We start from the raw sequence: 17,914 nt of genomic DNA on the forward strand, positions 1-17,914 counted from the left end.
ATACAAAATCATGTCATTTGCAAAGAGTTTTACTTCTTCTTTTCCACTTTGGATGCCTTTTATTTTTTCCCCCAGTTGCTTCTTAAATATTAGCTTCTTAAACATTTTTAACCCAAGTTTTAATCGGCTGCTTGTGCCAAAGGGTCTAATAGGGAGTCCTCTGCTCCTTGGACCACCTTCTGACAAGCTGTCACCCAGGGTCGGTCCACTCAAAGACAAAAGCACTCTGAGGTCAGGAGGATATTAGCACCACCCTCCGCATCTGAGGTCCCATTCCCACTCCTTACTCGGAGCTCAATGCACTAGGCTTCTGCACCCAACTGGTCACCAATCCTACACTTACCACCTTTCACAAGATCCCAGCGTAAAGGAGTAAAAAGGTACTGGAGTGAAATTACAAGACCAGGAAAGAAAAAAAAGACCACCCATCCACCCACCCGGGGCAGCAGTGGGGTCAGGGTAGCAGAAGTGCCTGTGGGAGCCCAGGGGAGATCCAGGGGTGGTCTGATGGCTGAGTCATCCTATCATCTCCCACCATGGAGACCACTGCCCCACCCCAGATCAGAATCCCCCACCCCACTCAAGCTACCCCCAGGTGTGCAGGGGTACAAACTCAAAGGTACCTTACACACATACGTACATGGCCACCAAGGGTGGACTTTCTATGTCAGCACGATCCAAGCCAAGGGAGGCAGTCCTGACCCAGCCCGGTCACACGGTGGATGGCTGCGAGCAGCTCCTCTGGCTGGAGCCGTGCTGGCTCAGGACAAACGTGGACGAGTTGCTCTTTTTGCTGACGCTTGTCTCCACCGGCCGGCTGCCCCTCAGGTAGCCCGAGGAGCAGCAGAGGAAGCGCTGCATGAGTTCGTTGAAGAGGTGGCCCGTGAAGAGCATGTAGATCCAGGGGTTGCAGCAGCTGTTGAGGCTGGCCAGGAGCATGGCTATGATGAACGGCGAGGCTGAAGGCAGGGCGGGGGCGGGGAGAAAGGAGGAGACGGAGACGGCATCACTACTGGAGCATTAACCAGCCCTTCCTGAGACCAGCCTTCTCTGGGCACCAGGCACAGGGCCACAGGACGTAGTACTAAAGACACAAAGTCAGTCTTCCTTCCACAGCCTAGCTCTGGCCATGTGCTCAGCCTGCCCCCCGAGCCTTCCTAGGCTCAGCCCGGCCCTGGAGTGCTCCCTGTCCTTTCTCTCATCACAAGCTCACCCACTGCGTGCCTCCATCAGCAGGACCTGTACTCGTCACGGCCACCTGTTCATTCATCACTCACCCAGCAAGTATCCAGTGCCTACTACTCAGAGTGTAGAAGAGTGCAGAGTCCAAAAGCTGCCAGACTAGTCTGTATTCCAACCCCACCAGCGACAAATGACTTGAACTCCCCAAGAAACTGCTGTTTCCTAATCTTTAACGGGGATGACAAGAGCACCCAAACCTCGCCGGAATGCCTCAAGGACTAAAGAGTGCCTGGTACACAGGAAGTGCCCTGTACATGGTGGCTGCTGTCACAACCATGTGCCAGGCACCAGGCGAGGCATTGGGACACAAAGATAAAACGAGGTGGGCATGATGTGGGTCAGGTGGGCACACCGAGGCGGGCGCAGCTCTGAGAGCAAATCGTGGCCAGCCCTATGGAAACCAGCATTGGAGCTGATACCTGAAGGATGCTTATGAGTTTTCCAGGCAGAGAGGGAAGAAGGATGTGCAGGCAGAAGGAATGGCCCAGGCAAAGTCTTGGTGGCAAGAGAGTGTCTGCTGTCTTCCCAGGTGAGAACGTGTGAAGATGCCCTGAGAGCATGGCTTCAGCTCAACAATAAGACCTACAGGAGGGGCCGGCCCAGTGGCGTAGCGGTTAAGTTCATGCGCTCTGCTTTGGTGGCCCAGGGTTCACAGGTTTGGATCCCAGGCAAGGACCCTCACACCGCTTATCAAGCCATGCTGTGGCAGGCGTCCCACATATAAAGTAGAGGAAGATGGGCATGGATGTTAGCCCAGGGCCAATATTCCTCAGCAAGAAAAAAAAAGAGGAGGACTGGCAACAAATGTTAGCTAAGGGCTAATCTTCCTCAAAAAAAAAAAAAAAGACCTACAGGAAAAATGGTGACACCGAAGTTATATGAGCACTGTGTAGAAGCTATTATACTGAGGATTCATTGAGTTTCAAGCAGAATTAATGATCAGAAATCAAATTTAAGACATTGCTTGTCACAAATTTAAGCTTCAAGGAGGAAGAAAAATTCCTAAGTACTTCCAAGTAGAGGGGAGGGAAAATCTAGGTTTCTTTCCATGGACTTAAATCTGATAAACCGTACACATCTCCCACCCATAGAGCAGGACAGGCTGCCCCTCGAGATACCCGCAAGGCAAACACTGCACCCAAGAATTCTGGTCCCAGCCATATCCTTCTGAGTGAAGGCAACTGCAAGAAGCCTTGGAAAATCCACTAGTTTTCGGTCTTTTCAGTGAAAAGTTTTCAAAAAACAACTCCAGAACTCAAGAGCTAAATTCAGGACAGGATTTCTCATGGGGCCACCGGAGCTGCAAGATCCAGACGCCACCAGGTCAGAGCACAGAGACGTTTGTCAACGAAGTCTCCACACACCAAAGGGAGGAGAGAGGTTGTTTGCGAGATGATTCAGTGGTTCTCAAAGTGGGGTCCCTGGAACACCTGGGAACTTGCCAGTTCTTAGGCCCCACCCCAGAACTACTGAATCAGACTCCTGGGGGTGAGGCTCAGCAATTTGTTGTAACAAGCCCTCCAGGGGATTCTGACGCACACCCAAGTCTGCAAACCACTGCTCTAATTACTCGGTGCACCTGTTGGAACTGAAGCACGCTACAACAGACAAAAAAACAAAAATCTTGCAAAAGAGAATGTTTAGAAAGCAAAGGAGGGGAATCTAATTCTTAGACTAAAATAGTGAAGAATAGAAAAGAGGAAAAGTGAAGGGAACAAAAGCCAATGCCACTGAATTCCTCACTTTCTATAAAAGAGAATGAAAATAAATACTTGCTTTGATTTGGCTGGGTAAGAAGAAGATGAATTTAAGTTTAGAAACTCGGGTGAAATACAAAGATTAAAAATAGAACATCTTCAACATCATAATTAAACATATAAAATGAAAGAGGCAAAATCATATAAAAGTCAAAATAAAAAAAGGCATCGAGAAGTAAACTAGCAGACACAAAGGGAAAACTGTAGGTGTATAAACCTATGAACTGGGGAAGAAGGAAGAATCAGGAATGCAGTTCACGCTCAGACGGAAAGACACCACATTTCACCCGGCTGTACAGAGTTATATGGCATAATCTTAGCTGGTCAGTTATGCTACTTGCCTCACTCTTTACACTTGGGTCTTTTAACTTATTATCCTATTTTTTAAAAAAAACAAAAAAAAAACCCTACAACATCAACAACAAAAAGTAAACCATTAACAAATTCCCGAGCAGCCACACGAGTTTTTCTACCTCCAAGTGGCCAGCCTGGGTGAGAGGAGTTTGGACCTCGGCCAGCACCCCTACCCCGCCTGGTGGCTGCAGACACAAATGACCATCCTGGCTCCTAGGGGATGGATGACTCTCTCTAAGCTGAACCTGCTCCTGTCAAGTTGCCAAATGCTAAGGGCAGACTTGGACGTTTTTAAAATAGGAAATATCCTAATCATTCAAAGACATGAGTCCCCGGTGGTGGAATTTCAAGCCATCAGCAGGGAGGAGAGCTATTTGGGAATAAAAAATGGGCTATGGAGGGCGTTTCAAAGGAAAGAAGCAGCAGGAATAGAGGCACATAAGTGAGAATGCACAAGAGCATCCAGGGCCTTCCAGAGTTGCGGGAGGCCAGTTTCATGGGAGAAGAGACTGGAAAGAGCTGGCCTGAGGGGGAGCTTGAATCCAGGCTGAGTCTAACTTTAATCTGTAGGCCATGGGGAGCCATTGATGGTTTCTGAGCAGACGAGTGACTGCAGCTCACCTGCTCCTTGCGCTAAGTGGCTCTTGCTCAGGCCACCACATCGCCCTTTCTGGTGGCTAGAAAAGCTTCGTAGGATTGCAGAAGAACGGGAACAGAATAAAGCATGGAAAACATTGTCCCTGCATTTCACGATGATGCTTCCAAGGGAACACATGACAATGTAGCAGATGCTTCCAAGGGAGCACATGACAATGTAGCAATGTCGACCACAGGAATCACCACTCAAGCTTACACAGAACAGTACAGTTTTCAAAGCAGCCTCTTCTCCATTTTATAGATGAAGAAAGTGAAGATCAGAGAAGGGAAGAGACTTCCCCAAGGACACCCAGCAAGTCACCCTGTGTTCCTACCTGAAAGTTGTAAAGTCTGATTCCATTTAAAACTAGGTCAGCCTTCATATGTGTCAGGTTGGTTCCAGTTAGCGAATCGTCTCAGTCCCAAAGCAAAGACACAGACCAGCTGGGCAATCACACCACGAGGGACAGAGTCAGAGAGGAACTTCCTGACGCCAAGTGCTCACCACGATTCCCGGCACTCAATTACAGTAAATGTTTAATCAAGCGTAGCTGAATTGTTTTTACTACAATGATGTGTACATGCTCAATAAATGTTATTCGTCTCATCAATAACAGAGTTAGCATCAACACGTGTGAAACAATGGAGAGAGGCTGCTCCCTGGGCTGGGCTGTGTCTTGGAATCTGATGCAGCCCAGAGTGGGGGCACAGGACACAGGACCCACTGGCCGAGCTTCTGGAAGCTGCGCCACCATATGGTGGTGTCTGTCCAGTATGGCTCTTGGGCCAGACTGCATGGCCAAGAGGACTAGCTTCTACGTAGATTCTCATGCTGGCTCAAAAGGCCCCACCACCAGGGTAGCCTTCAGAACTGAGCTGCCTTCTCTGCTAGCTTGTCGTTTTCTGATGGATTTAAAGACACTGAAAGGATGGCCCATCTTTGGGGCAAGGGGGATGCCTGGGTTCCACAAAGTCAAGGTGTGCTGAAACAAGGAACTAGCATTGGATAGGAAGGTTCTCGTCTTATTCCATCTTCCTTGGGTGCTGGGGATATCTGATCTTGCCCTGCGGATTTCAGGGCTGAGATCTCATTTTAGCTCACACCCGAGCCTGGACATGCCACGTGGGAGAAGCTGCTGTCTCTACGCTGTAAACCATCCTCTCTCCTCTCTGCTCCCCTGCATTCTGGCTCAAAGTTCTAGGGCCATGCCACCCTCCTGTGCTCTCTACACTGAAATCCTTACCCTGTCCATCGATGGTCTGCTTTCAAAACACAGCCACCCACTGGGTAGCCACCCATCAGGCACTGGATGAAAAGGTGAATTAGGGTGGCGCTGCCTCAAGCTGGGTCCAGCAGGTTTGCAGTGGATGCTGTGGGGCCCACGCCCAGGCCCAGGACCCAGGTTCTTGTCCCCCAGCGGCCAGAGAGCTGGCTGCGAAGGTTCACAGCTGCGTTCCTCTGAGGGCATTGCCTTTGGCCAGAGAGTAACACCCTGTCCCAGGGTAGCCCCCCATCCCATGATTGCTCCATGCTAACGTGCAAAGATCCACTCACTTGCCTTAATTCAGGCTTCTCTGAAGGCCCATCCCAGCTCCCAAGCTCCCTGTGAGACTGGCCCCCTGCCACACTTTCCACCAAGCAGAGCGATGATGAAGTCTGTGCGGAGAAAAGGAGGACCAGAGGTCAGCATCCTCAGAGAAAGGGGCGGTCTGCAGCCAGCACCTCCTCTGGGGCCAGGCGGGCAGGCGAAGGAGCCACCCACAGATGTGACCCAGGGGGGCCCTGGCTCAGAGGTGCGAGGGAGGAGCCAGAAACACAGGATTCAGACCCAAACTCTGGAGTCTGAGTCACCCTCCCACCTAATCATTCTCTAAGCCACAGCTACTGTCTGAGCCTTAATATCCTTTCTTGTAAAACGGAGGTGACACTCACAAGGACTTGGAGAAAATTGGAAAAAAAAAATAGTGTAAAAGGTCTTTGTGAATGAGAAAGTGCTTATTCAAGTGATTAGTATTATTATTATTAATGGATATGAGATATGATCAACTGCATAATTGTTTAAAGCCCAAGGTCTGGGGACTCCTGATCCCAGGTCGATTAAAGAAATTGTCCTTTGTCCTTTTTTCCATGACTTCAAAAATTAAAAAAACAAAATCAAACCCAGGGCCCTGGGATTGGATTACGTGACACCAAAGGAACCCTAGATAGTCCATTTTGGAAAAACTTACCCTGCTAGTGATGTAAAAAACCCAAAAGGGAAGGTGGCCGCAACCCTGGGAGAGAGCAGGATTTCAGGGTCTCCACTGGGAGAGCTACTTCTAGTCATGTCTCTTCCGCTCGCCTCCCATAAAAATATCACCTTTCCCCTGGGACGGAGCCCTGAGTGCATGCAGAGTGCTCTCTCTGGTCCTTGCCAAGGAGGGAGGGCAAGCAGGGGCACTGGTCCAGGGACTGGTCCTCGCATCTGCCTGCCTGGAGCTTAGGGCACTTCTCGGAAGAGGAGGAGGAGGAAGGGGAGGAGGAGGATGAGATGATGATCAGATGTTCATGCATCCTTTCATGCCACCTCTACTTGGTGCCAGCCACTGAGCCAGCCCTGGGGACCTGTCCCCAAGGGATTTACGAACTCGGATGGGAGAGAGAAGTACAAGACAGATGCTCTGTTAAACGGGGAGTTGCAGCATTTGGGGGAGGGGCTGCTGGGCCCAAGGCTGGGGACTGGGGGTGATCTTCCAGTGGGGGCTCCTACATGCTAAGCAGGGTCTTGAGCAGAAATGGCCACAAGCCAAAAGGAAACGTCCCCCGCTGGGCAATTTTACCCCCATGTGACAGAAACAACTCTGCAATTCCACTCGGCATGGTGATTCATGGAGGGGTGGGCGGCCAAGGGCCACTCCAGGACGAGGACGGTATGCTCCAAGTGCCATCCGCCCACCAGCCTGCTTTACTCAAGCCCCAAGAACTCCCCTGTTCGGATTTCCCGGCACTCCCTCCGCCCATCACTGTCAACGTCACCCCAGGCCCAAATTAGCCCAGAACAGCTGACAGGCAGCTGGCCACGGCCTCCCTGGGCGGCGTTGCTCCTGAGACAACTAACGCGTTCCACACACAATTCAAAGACACACGGCCCCTCTGACGTCTCGAATCTGAACCAAATCAACTGTTATACAAGGCCCTCACGCTGGAAAACATCGCATCATTCAAGCCCCCACCCCACCCTCAACCCTCCCCAATGAGGCCTCCCCCCAGGGGATCAGGAATTTGGGCCTAAGTCCCTTATTCCTATAAGGGGTGTGTAGGAATTTGGGAGTCACGGTCTACAGAAGGCCTTTTCTTTTTAATGAGTTTTGAATGTACACTTATATAAAGATTGAATACTAATATGTATTACAGAGCACTTCCTTTGAAAAGACCACAATCTACAACGTTGGAATTGTTCTAAAAATCAGACATGTGATCACCCACATATCATAAGGTCAGGATTAAGAGCCAAATTTGTGGGCTACAGAGCTTTAAACGGGCTTCTATCATGTCACTGCTCAAATCCAGGGGCCATTTGGGGCTCCTATGGAATAACCACATTCTGGAAGCATAAGAGCTGGGGCCTTTTTGCAAACGACCAGCCCTTCTCCACGCTGTGAGGAACAGCAGGGCTCTGCAGCCAATCTGGGCCATACGCGCAAAGGCAAACTGCACATTTTGGTAAAAGAGATAAGATATTAAAGACTTACTACTCAACGTGTAGTCAATGGGCCAGCCACATGGGCATCACTCGGATCCTTGTTGAAAATGCAGACTCTTGGGTCCCCACCCAGACCTACTGAATCAGAATCCGCATTTTAACAAGATCCTCCCACATTATTTGTGTGCACACTGAAGTCTGAGAAGTATCCCTCCAATAGGGGGAAAGATAATAAAGTAACTGTCCAAAGATCTCCGCATGGAATGTGCATCTGCTTCTTTGCATAGCCAGCTCCTCCTCCTCCTTCAAAACCCTTTTCAAATGTTGCTTCCTCTCTGAAACACTCCTGATTTTTTCCCCAGGGAGACAGAATCAACTAACACCTCCTGGGGCACTCACAGTACTTACTAAATAAATATCTCACAGCATCATCCCTTCCTTTTGTCATTATTTATGTTGACAATCTGTGGCTGGGGGCTATGTCTCATTTGTGGCTCTGTCCCTGGCTGATAGCACCGACTGGAAAATAGGAAGAGTTCAGTAAGGGAATGAATTGAAATGAATGAAATTAGCGGACAGGAAGTCCTGATAAATCAGCCATCACCACTAGCACATTGATAAGGCAAAGAGATAATTACCCTGCTTAACAACAGGAGACGGGCTCCTAACAAGATGACTGGACTCAAATGCAACTCCCTCTAGGAAAATTAAGATCATACTCAGATATCAAGGTCAGGTGGAGACAGAGAGAGAAACAGAATGAGCAAGGGTGACCATTACAGTGTGAGGCGTGGGCCATGGAGGGCAGAGGCCCATGGTCCTGGAGCTTCTGGCAAATGCGGAGGAAGTGTCAGCTCCAGGCAGAGCACCAACGGAGACCTGGCAGAGGCTGCCCCTCAGTGGCCAGGAATCAGGATCACAGGAATCAGGGCTGGGACACTGGAGACCGCCTGGTTACACCCCGCTCCTGCCCACCCCTCCTGCAAGGGTCCCCTTGGGGTTTCCAAAACCCAGAGCTAGGACCTCCCACCTCAACTCCCACTGCTTCCTCCAGGCGAGGCCCTAATTCCTCTGTACCTCTTAACTTTCTTGTCCCCACCATCACCGGGCTTGCCACCACTCCTCACCTGAAACTGCGCCCCCTCCTAAAATGCTGTTCCTTGGCTCAAAACAGCTCTCACCCCTCAGCTGCACCGACTTACCCCAGGACCCTGGCACGTCTTGACATTCCTCTCTCTCTTTTTAAAGCCAACATTTATTGAGCACTTACTCTACAGTAGGCACTGTGCCCCTGGCACACTCCACTCCCCCCCCCAACCTAAACCCCATTCTTAACCCCAGAAAACAGAGCGCCAGACAGGTTTAGTCAACTGCCCAGGCCACTCCACCTGGCTACACCTTGGGACATAAGACGCTGACACCAACCTGGCAGAAACTGGGGGTGTCCTCCCTGAGGTCTGTGGGTGTACCCAGAACTCTGTGACCAACCTCGGCCTGACTGTCCCACATTTGTGCATATGCCACCTGTCTGCCACAGGAGGGCGGGCAGGTGGGCGAGGGACTAGGCGGGCTCCTTGCAAACGCTCCTCACTGGAGGACTGATAGATCAAAGCAGAGGTTGTGTGGACAGGATCCTCTGGAGGCACTAGATAACTGTTTGTAGAATGAATGCATTGGTGTTCAGAGAAGAAAGGAGGGCCCCAGCTGGGGGGACAGGGAAGGCTTCAGGCAAGTGGGCACTGGATGGGGCTGCCATGTCCAGCTGTTCAGGTTGCACCCTGCACAGCTCCCAGCAGCGTCATTCTCACAGACCACAAGGTGAATGGCACCCCCTGGGGTTGTGCACAGAGAAGCCCATACACTGGACTTGGCCTTTGAAGGATGGGTCCCCCAGAAGAGACTGGGTGGGCACTCCTGCAGTGGGAACAGTATCAGCATGGCTGCAAAGCCAAAGGACCTCATGGGAAGTGGCAAGTCCTCAGGCCTGGGCGGGGTACACCAGGCAGAGTGGCCTGAGCCCAGGGGCAGAGGTGACGAGGGTGCACTCATTTGTTGTATGTTGTATGTGGGCCAGGTCTACACCACAGGTCTAAACCAGTGTTTTTCAACCAGGTGCGACGTTGCCCTGTAGAGGTCATTTGGCAGTGTCTGGAGACATTTTTGGTGGTCACAGCTAAGGGGGAGTTGCTAGTGGCATCTAGTGGGTAGGGGCCAGGCATGCTGCTAAACATCATACAGTGCACAGGACGGCCGCCCCTCCCCACACCACACTCAAAACAAAGATTTCCTGGCCCAAAATGTGAACAGTGCCGAAGTTGAGAAACTCTGCTCTAAACCAGGAAGGGGGTAATGAAAAGGGGAAGTACTGACAATGAGAGGTGTGGGACAGCTGAGATGGTGGAGCAGTGGATAGTGGGGGCAGGGGAGAGTCAAGGGACACGGACCCCAGAGTGCTGAGGCGCAGTGCCATTAGCCGACGTGTAGCTGGGAGCGTGCTGGGTGTTGCGAGAAAGAGAGCCCGGGAGTCGGGATGTCTGGGCCACAGAGAAGGTGCAGGGCTCTGGGGCGAGGCCAGGAATCAGCTTTTTAACAAGCGCCCAGGAGATCCCTGATGTTGAGAGTGGCAGGTTACCTGGGGAGGGGGAAGTGCAGTCTGGCAGTCTCTGGTGGGAGATGACCTGGCTTCGAATCCCAGCTCCATCACTCACTCAATGGTGCTCTTGAGCAGGTCATGCCTCTCTGAGCCTCAGAGAATGCTCCCTTTGCTGGCTGTGCTGGGTGAGGATGAGAGACGGCTGGCACCTCAACAAGCAGTAGCTACTGTTATCAACCAATCCAAGCCATCACCTCGTGGAAATTGAGGCCCAGAGAGGGTGCCATGTTCCATCAGGAGGTGCTATCCCACTGCTCAGATGGGAATGACAGAGGCCCAGAGACCACCCAGAGACATGTCCCAAATCACACAAATGGCAAGGAGACCAGGTCTCTGAAGGGGACTCTCACCACTTCCCAGTGTGTCTCCCGGGGGCTCTGGCAGGCAGGGGGCCCGACATCAGGACCTGGCAGAGCACAGTTCAGCCCCACCCAGACCCAGCCCCTGGGAGAGACCTTGTGGGGTTCCCTTGCTTCCGACAGTCACCAGCACAAGGTGGTGGGGTCATCAGGTGGGCCAGCCCCTTGGGCAGCTGACAGACAGGCCAGCCCCTGGCCCCAGGCCCAGCCCAGATTCCCCAGGGAGCAGGATGTGCAGGGGCAGGCCTGCTCCACCACCTGTTCTCCTCCAGACCCAAGGCCCTCCCACACTCCCTGCTCCACCTCCCCACTCAGACATCCATCAGATGGGAAAAAGCATGTAGCAAAGCCTCATCCAACAGATTTTTTATGCTGTTATTAATTAAACCTTTGGAAGGGAAAAAAAAAGTGACGTCATTTTGGGGCAGAAACCCAAAGGGAAAACATCGGCATGAGCCAAGAACATAAAAGAACTCCCAACTGCTTAATCAGACAAGAGTATGGTAGTTAACTGTCTAAATGCAATTTATACCCAGAAGGGCCAAGCCTGAGAGCTTTTCATAGCCAAGAACGGTCTGTCCAATCTCCTGCTGCCCACGCGCCCCCACTGCTCTCCGTATCAATGGGGCATCTGAAGAGCAGGCCCCTCCAAGCTGCCTGGCCTGCCCAAACCTTGGGCATGGCGTCCTTGTAAAGGCAAGATGGGCAGACCATACTGGAGGGGCCGTGGCTCCACAGAAACAGAGAGGGGCTGGGAAGCTCATTTTCAGACGAGGAAACACTTAAAACCAGGCCTCTCGTGTATTTCAACCTTCCTCCTGGTACAACCCCCCTACAGATGTTTGTTTGCCTCCAGTGATGGGGGGCCCATTTCTTCACTAGAGCCACATATTTGTTCAACAAGCATTGGTTGAGCTCCTGTTGGGTGCCTGGCCCTGGGCACACAGTGAAGGGGACAGGCGGCGTCCCTGTTGTGACAAGGCTCACAGTCCACCTCTCTGGCCTGAACAAGGTTCCCTCCACACACCCACCTCCCTGGACACACCACCTATTGTCCAGCAGGCTCTGCTCCCACCCTATTCCCCCGCCACCCAGCCCTCAAGAGAAAAGCATCCATCTCCTCCCTCAGGAACAACTGCCAACATTCTCAAAGTCAGTCCCAAGAATGCAAACAGAACTTTTAACAAGTAGCATGGGGGGAGGGGAGGAGGAGAGTGACATTAGTCATGTGGCCCCCAGGTGCCACAGGTCACACCATGTCATCCTCACAACAACTCCACCAGTTGGCTTTGCTATCTTCATTACACGCAGGAGGCAGGTGAGGCGCAGAGAGGGAAACAGCTTGCTCAAGGACACACAGGAGAAAAGGGCAGAGACCACTCCAAACAAGGCCAGCCGTGTGGCTCTTGCCGTGCGCACGCCGTCTTGGACTCTACAGTGTCTGCCCGCTGTGCTGGCCAACCAGATAGATCCCTTGGTCCTTCTGCAGTCCCCCTGCAGCGGGGGTCCCGGCCCTGTTCTCTGGGCATTTTCTTGCTCCCGTGGAAATCAGCAAGTTTGAGAGAAAAGGAGACTATTCTGGAGATGAATATGGCTCATCTAGGAAGTGTGAGATTTTTTTTTTTTTAATTCAAAAGCTTCTCCTTGGGCCGGCCCTGTGGCTTAGCGGTTAAGTGCGCGCGCTCCGCTACTGGCAGCCCAGGTTCAGATCCTGGGCGCGCACCGACGCACTGCTTCTCCGGCCATGCTGAGGCGGCGTCCCACATACAGCAACTAGAAGGATGTGCAGCTATGACACACAACTATCTACTGGGGCTTTGGGGAAAAAAAAGGAGGAGGATCGGCAATAGATGTTAGCTCAGAGCTGGTCTTCCTCAGCAAAAAGAGCAGGATTAGCACGGATGTTAGCAAATTCCACTGAGTTCCAGGGGAAGGTTGGTGCCAAGTCTCTGGCTGTGGAACTTGATTCTGAAGGATACGCACGGGGCTTCTCACAACCTGCCATGGGAGTCTGGTCTCAGCCCTGCTTCTGCAGTCATCCCACCAAACCAGGCTCCAACAGCACAGGGCCGCTTTGAAGGGGCAGCTCATTAAGTTACCATGATGCGCCTCTTCCTTTTTTCTCCACTCATTGTTTTTCCTTCTCAACAATGGAAATATTGAAATTGAGAGTTCTTCTCTTTGCTTTGGCTCTTTTGAAAAGGAAGCCCCATGTGCAGCTCACCTCTGCACACAGAGCCTTTCTTATTATTATTACTGTTATTATAATATTGTAATTTTCCTATCCTTTTTTCCCCTTCATCCAAGTTTCCTTACATCTACTTTATCGTGCTGCAGGACCTGAATCTTTGTGCCCCACCTCAAATTATTTTGGAACAAGGCGAGCTCTAAGCCCATAAAGGCAGCGCTGGGTGTGAGGGAAGGTGTGTGGGGGAAAGCAGTCAGTCAAGGAGAGAGATGGAAAAGGAGCACCTGGCTTTTGAGAGGACGTCAGCGAGAGGGAACCCTAAGGGAGGCAGGGACTCGGAGTCCAGTGGGGCCACGAGGCCAGCAGCCAAGGCAAGCATGATTTCTCCATCCTTTCCATTAGCCCTGATCTGTAGCCCATGGGTAAGGAGCTTCTCGTTCTCCCCGAGGTTCCATGAGGAAGCTACTGGCAGGAACAGACCCCACGGTTGCCCGACTCCTGTCCCCATCTGAGCCTGTCTGCCCCTGGGCTTCCCTGAAGAATGTCACGCTGTTCCCAAAGGGCTCCCTGAACTTCCAGGCTCCACTCCCCAGGAGATGAGCAGAGCAAGGGGCCTGATCTAGCAATTTTGCATCTCGTGTAAATTCCCTTCCTCTTGGAGAGGAAAGTGAGGGCTATGCATTAATTCCACTTCGCTGATCAAAATCTCTCCAGCAGCTGGAGCGTGTCTCTCTTTTATTCCTTCCTTAACACTTGCCATAGCCTCCAGACTGAGTCATGTCTCCAGAGTGACTGTAAACACTGTCGTTTCTGATGGCCCAGTCTGCTTCTTGCAATTATCCAAATTCATGCCAAGTGGGCACAGGCTGTGCGTTCTGGCTGCGCCCACATCCGCTCAGACCCCTGCAGCCCTGAGGCCGAGGCATGACTTGGCCAGGCTGGCAGCCAGAGCCCAAGTCCTCTGTGCTCGATGGGCCTCTCACATGGACCGGGCACCCGCTCCTGGCAACACATTGGGGTGGGGGCTGCTGGCAGCAGCGGGGTCACAAATCCCCTGCTGTCTGCGTTTGCCTCTTCTCAGAGCACTCAGGACAGAATGCCCAGGGGGACTGCGAGGACCTGGGTTTTCAGGTCACACCCACCCTTTCCTCTGAGTCCAGAGGGAAGAAGCAAAGGAGCAAAGGGAATGTAGGACCTGAGGTCCTTTCCCCGCTCCCGGAGCCTGAGCAGGAGCCTCTCTCCATGAAGTCTCACCAGGGAAATCCTCTTACCCCAGGAAATCCACATGTACCCAAAGGCCTCTGGCCCACTTTAGCTGGGAGCTCCCTCTCTCTCTCTCTCTTCCTGTGTCTTGTTTTTAAGACAGAAAACTGAATGTTTGATGTACTTTTAAAGTGTGGAAAAGATCAAAACTTTACTCAGCGATTATGACATGTGGGTTGATCATACGCTCTCGTTCTTCGTTCTTTAGGGGGAAAGTGAGAAAGAGAAGAGCGGGTGAGGGGATGGACAACAGAAAGTCACATGAAGAGGCGTGGGGGAAAGGAAGAGGGAGAAAAATCACCAGGGAGAAAAAATCAATGAGAGAGTACGGACAGCAAAGAGAGAGGAGTCAGAATACCTGCTGAACGAATGAACTGAACACTGAAATGTCCTCGTTCTAGAAGTAACACACTAAGGGTCAAGGGGGAGAAGAGGACCCCTCACCCAAAGTCCCACAGCTAGTAAGGGCCAGAGGGAGGACTACATCCCAGGTCTCCCCAATACCTGCTCTAAGGGGGTGTGGGTCTCACTTCCTCAAGGGCTGGTGTTGGAGCCTCAATACCTGGTCTAGTATCTGTATGGATCCTGCCTAGGAAACGGGTGTGGCCTGATGGAGCAGGAAAAAATAGCTGTGAGGGAAAGTAGGAAGGGCAGGAAATTCTAGCTATAGTCAGCCTCTGATTTGCTGTGTGACCTGGAGCAAGCGCCTTCCCCTCTCTGAACCCCCTCTGCAAGGTGTGACCAGGGGCTGCACCATGAAGCCAGGCTGGCTTTGCTGAATCTTCACAGCAATCGATCCTCACCCCACCACCTGGCCTGGCACACCACAGGTGCTCAATAAATGTTGAATGATAATTGCCCTGGGCACTAAGGCAAACACTAGGCTAATTGGGAGAGCTGGGTAAGGCCACAAGTCTGTGGTTTCAGGAAGAGAGCAAAGCCAAGTTATCCAGCTGAATGAAGGGAGATGTCAGCCTCCACAGGATGGTAGTATTTGAGGCTGTTGGGAGCAGCAGCGATTCTATCCAGAAATGGGAGATTTGTGCTGTCTCAGGGCAGAAAGGGGAAAACAAACCCCCGGTCTTTTCTTTTTTTTTTTTTAGATTTTATTTATTTATTTTCCCCCCAAAGCCCCAGTAGATAGTTGTATGTCATAGTTGCACATCCTTCTAGTTGCTGTATGTGGGACGCGGCCTCAGCATGGCCGGAGAAGCGGCGCGTCGGCGCGCACCCGGGATCCGAACCCGGGCCGCCAGCAGCGGAGCGCACGCACTCAACCGCCAAGCCACGGGGCCGGCCCCCCCGGTCTTTTCTTATAAGCATAGAGTTACCCGCGTCCCAGTGGGCATGGGCTTGCCGGCAAACAAGAGGTGTAACTCACTCACCGCCGCGGAGCATCCCTAGTGCTCTTTGCGAACGAGCTGCTGGAATTGTGGGCGATGAAGGCGAAGCTTCGAGCTCCCAGCGCCCAGCTGGCCACGTGCCCAGAGCCCAAGGCGCTCTCTGCTCCCGCAAGCTCCCTCCCCACAGATCACCCTATTCTACCCACTTCTGGTCTCCGGACTCGGACAATGGCCATCCTGACCTCCGCAGTCCTCCAGTCTGGAGCACTCGTTCCCTGCCTACAGAAATCACCCAGCCTCCCGGGTCAAATCGGAAAGTTTGCGTCTCGGCTCCCTTCCGTTACCCGCCCCCACCACCCGCCGCAGCAGAAGCGACGTCTCGGGTCCTGGGTGTCCCCAGCCCCCGCGCCTGCCCGCCGCCCCTGTGGTACTCACCGCTCTACCTCGGCGGCTCATCGCCTCCACCAGGCGAGGGGTTCAGGGACTCTCTTGGCGCCCCGCCCAGCACCTCAGCTGTTGCTTTGACGAATGGAATCCGCCACCTCCCGCTGCCCCTATCCAAACCGGGACCCGTGGGTTCAGGCTGATTTGAACTTAAAATGAAAGTTCAACGTAGAGTGAACTTAAGAGCGGAAGGAGCTGGGCTTGGGCCCGGTTCGAAAGTTACCTCCACTACTCGCTAACCACGTGGGAAGCTCAAGTCACTTAAACTTCAGTTTCCTTATCCATAATAAGGAACCACACCCCCTGTAGCCCAAGGACTGCGCTAAAGGGTTCCCGTGCATTTTCTCATTTCATTCCCCTACTGCCTGGTGAGAACTGGTACTTTTATCATTATTGCCACTTTACAAAAGAGGAATTGGAGGCTCAGGGAGGTTACGCCCCAAACCACTTAGCCAGTGGATGATGGAGCCACGACTCAAACCCAGCCCTGCAGGATTCCAAAACCCACTTCTCCCGCAGAAGGCCCCCAGACCCTGGACGTGCGGAGGCCCCTCTCCCCGCCCCCGCCGCCGCGCTCCCTCCTCGGGATTTCCCGCCCGCACTACCTTCCTTGGGCGCATTGGCGTCCCACACGCTCCACATCTGCACAAAGAAGAATGGCGTCCAGCACACGATGAAGGCCAGCACGACGACGAACGTCATCTTGACCGTGCGGATCTTGGCCTTGGAAATGAGCTTGACGCTGCTGACGCGTGCCAGCGCCGCGAGCCCCCCGCTGCCCGCCAACGCGCCCTCGGGTCCCTCGGCCGCCGCCGCCGCCGCCGTCTTGAGCCGCAAGTTCTGCCAGATCTTGAAGCTGATGAGGCCGTAACAGGCGGCGAGCACGATGACCGGCACGATGTAGACGGCGAGCGTGATCCACGTGACGTAGGCCTTGGGCCCCCAGGGCTGGATGAAGACCGCCCAGCAGTCAAAGACGCCGTCAGCCACCTCGCGCAGCGAGAAGATGTGCACCTGCGGCGCGCTGGCCAGCAGGCAGCCCAGCCACGTGGCGAGCACCGCCAGGCGGTCGGCGCGGCGGCTCAGCACGCGCAGCGGCTGGCAGATGGCCAGGCAGCGGTCGAGGGACATGAGCAGCAGCAGGTAGGTGGAGGCGAACATGCCCACCACCTGCAGGTACTTGACCAGGCGGCACAGCAGGTCGGGCCCGTAGAAGCGGAAGGTGATGTCCCACAGCAGCTGCGGCAGCACCTGGAACACGGCCACCACCAAGTCGGCGATGCTCAGGTGCTTCATGAAGAAAAAGAGGCGCGAGTGCTTGTGGCGCGTGGTGCGCAGCGCCAGCAGCACACACGCGTTGCCGCTCAGCGCCAGGAAGAGGATGAGGCACAGCACGGCCACCTCCACGCGCGCCAGGGCCTCGTTGCGCTGCGGTGGCCCGGCGGTGCGGTTGCCCTCAGCCCCCGGCGGCGCCGCACTCCCGTTGACCGCCTCGGCGCTCCAGTTGGCCGCAAGCGAGCCCTCCATGACCGTGGCCGCCGCTCTGCGCCCCTGGCCTTCGAGCCCTTTAAGGCGTGGTGCGGCGGGGCGGGGCGGACGCGCGCCTCGGGTTACACTCCCTGCGACTCCGCGGACGGACCAGCGGGGTTGGGCCCTGAAACAAACCCCGAGGGTCCGGAGAAGACCTCGCGTTTCTCTCCCGACGCACGTGCGGCTCGGTTGTCCCCTTCCCAGGAACCCCAAATCCTTTAGGACTAGGAGCACAGCCACCACCCCAGAAATTCCCGTTTGAGATACCTCCTTCAGGGCCACTGGAGATGAGCGGGAATCTCCCGGACCGCCGGTGCCTTGAATATTCAGTCGCTTCCACTGAAGGAGAGGGGAGGGGCATAATCAGCCACTTTCCTCCGGGACTGGGACTCCTAAACCAGTCACCTCCCCCAGGGATCCCCAAAGTAGCTATCACCCCGGACCCTCAGCACAGCCACCTCC

At 53.5% G+C, this 17,914-nt stretch overlaps 1 protein-coding gene across 1 annotated transcript; it reads right to left on the bottom strand.

The window, feature by feature from the left end:
• Positions 1-579: 579 nt before the first annotated feature.
• Positions 580-17,449, bottom strand: OXTR (oxytocin receptor). Its single transcript, XM_004442201.3, has 2 exons — positions 16,528-17,449; positions 580-959 (listed from the first exon to the last, which is right to left on the bottom strand). Exons 1-2 carry the CDS (start codon positions 17,447-17,449, stop codon positions 712-714), a joined length of 1,170 nt encoding a protein of 389 aa, XP_004442258.1. The 3' UTR covers positions 580-711.
• Between the last annotated feature and the right edge of the window lie 465 nt (positions 17,450-17,914).

This window comes from Ceratotherium simum, chromosome 5, assembly GCF_057802395.1.
Source record: "Ceratotherium simum simum isolate JZ-2026a chromosome 5, ASM5780239v1, whole genome shotgun sequence".
In the NCBI taxonomy this organism is placed as follows: domain Eukaryota; kingdom Metazoa; phylum Chordata; class Mammalia; order Perissodactyla; family Rhinocerotidae; genus Ceratotherium; species Ceratotherium simum.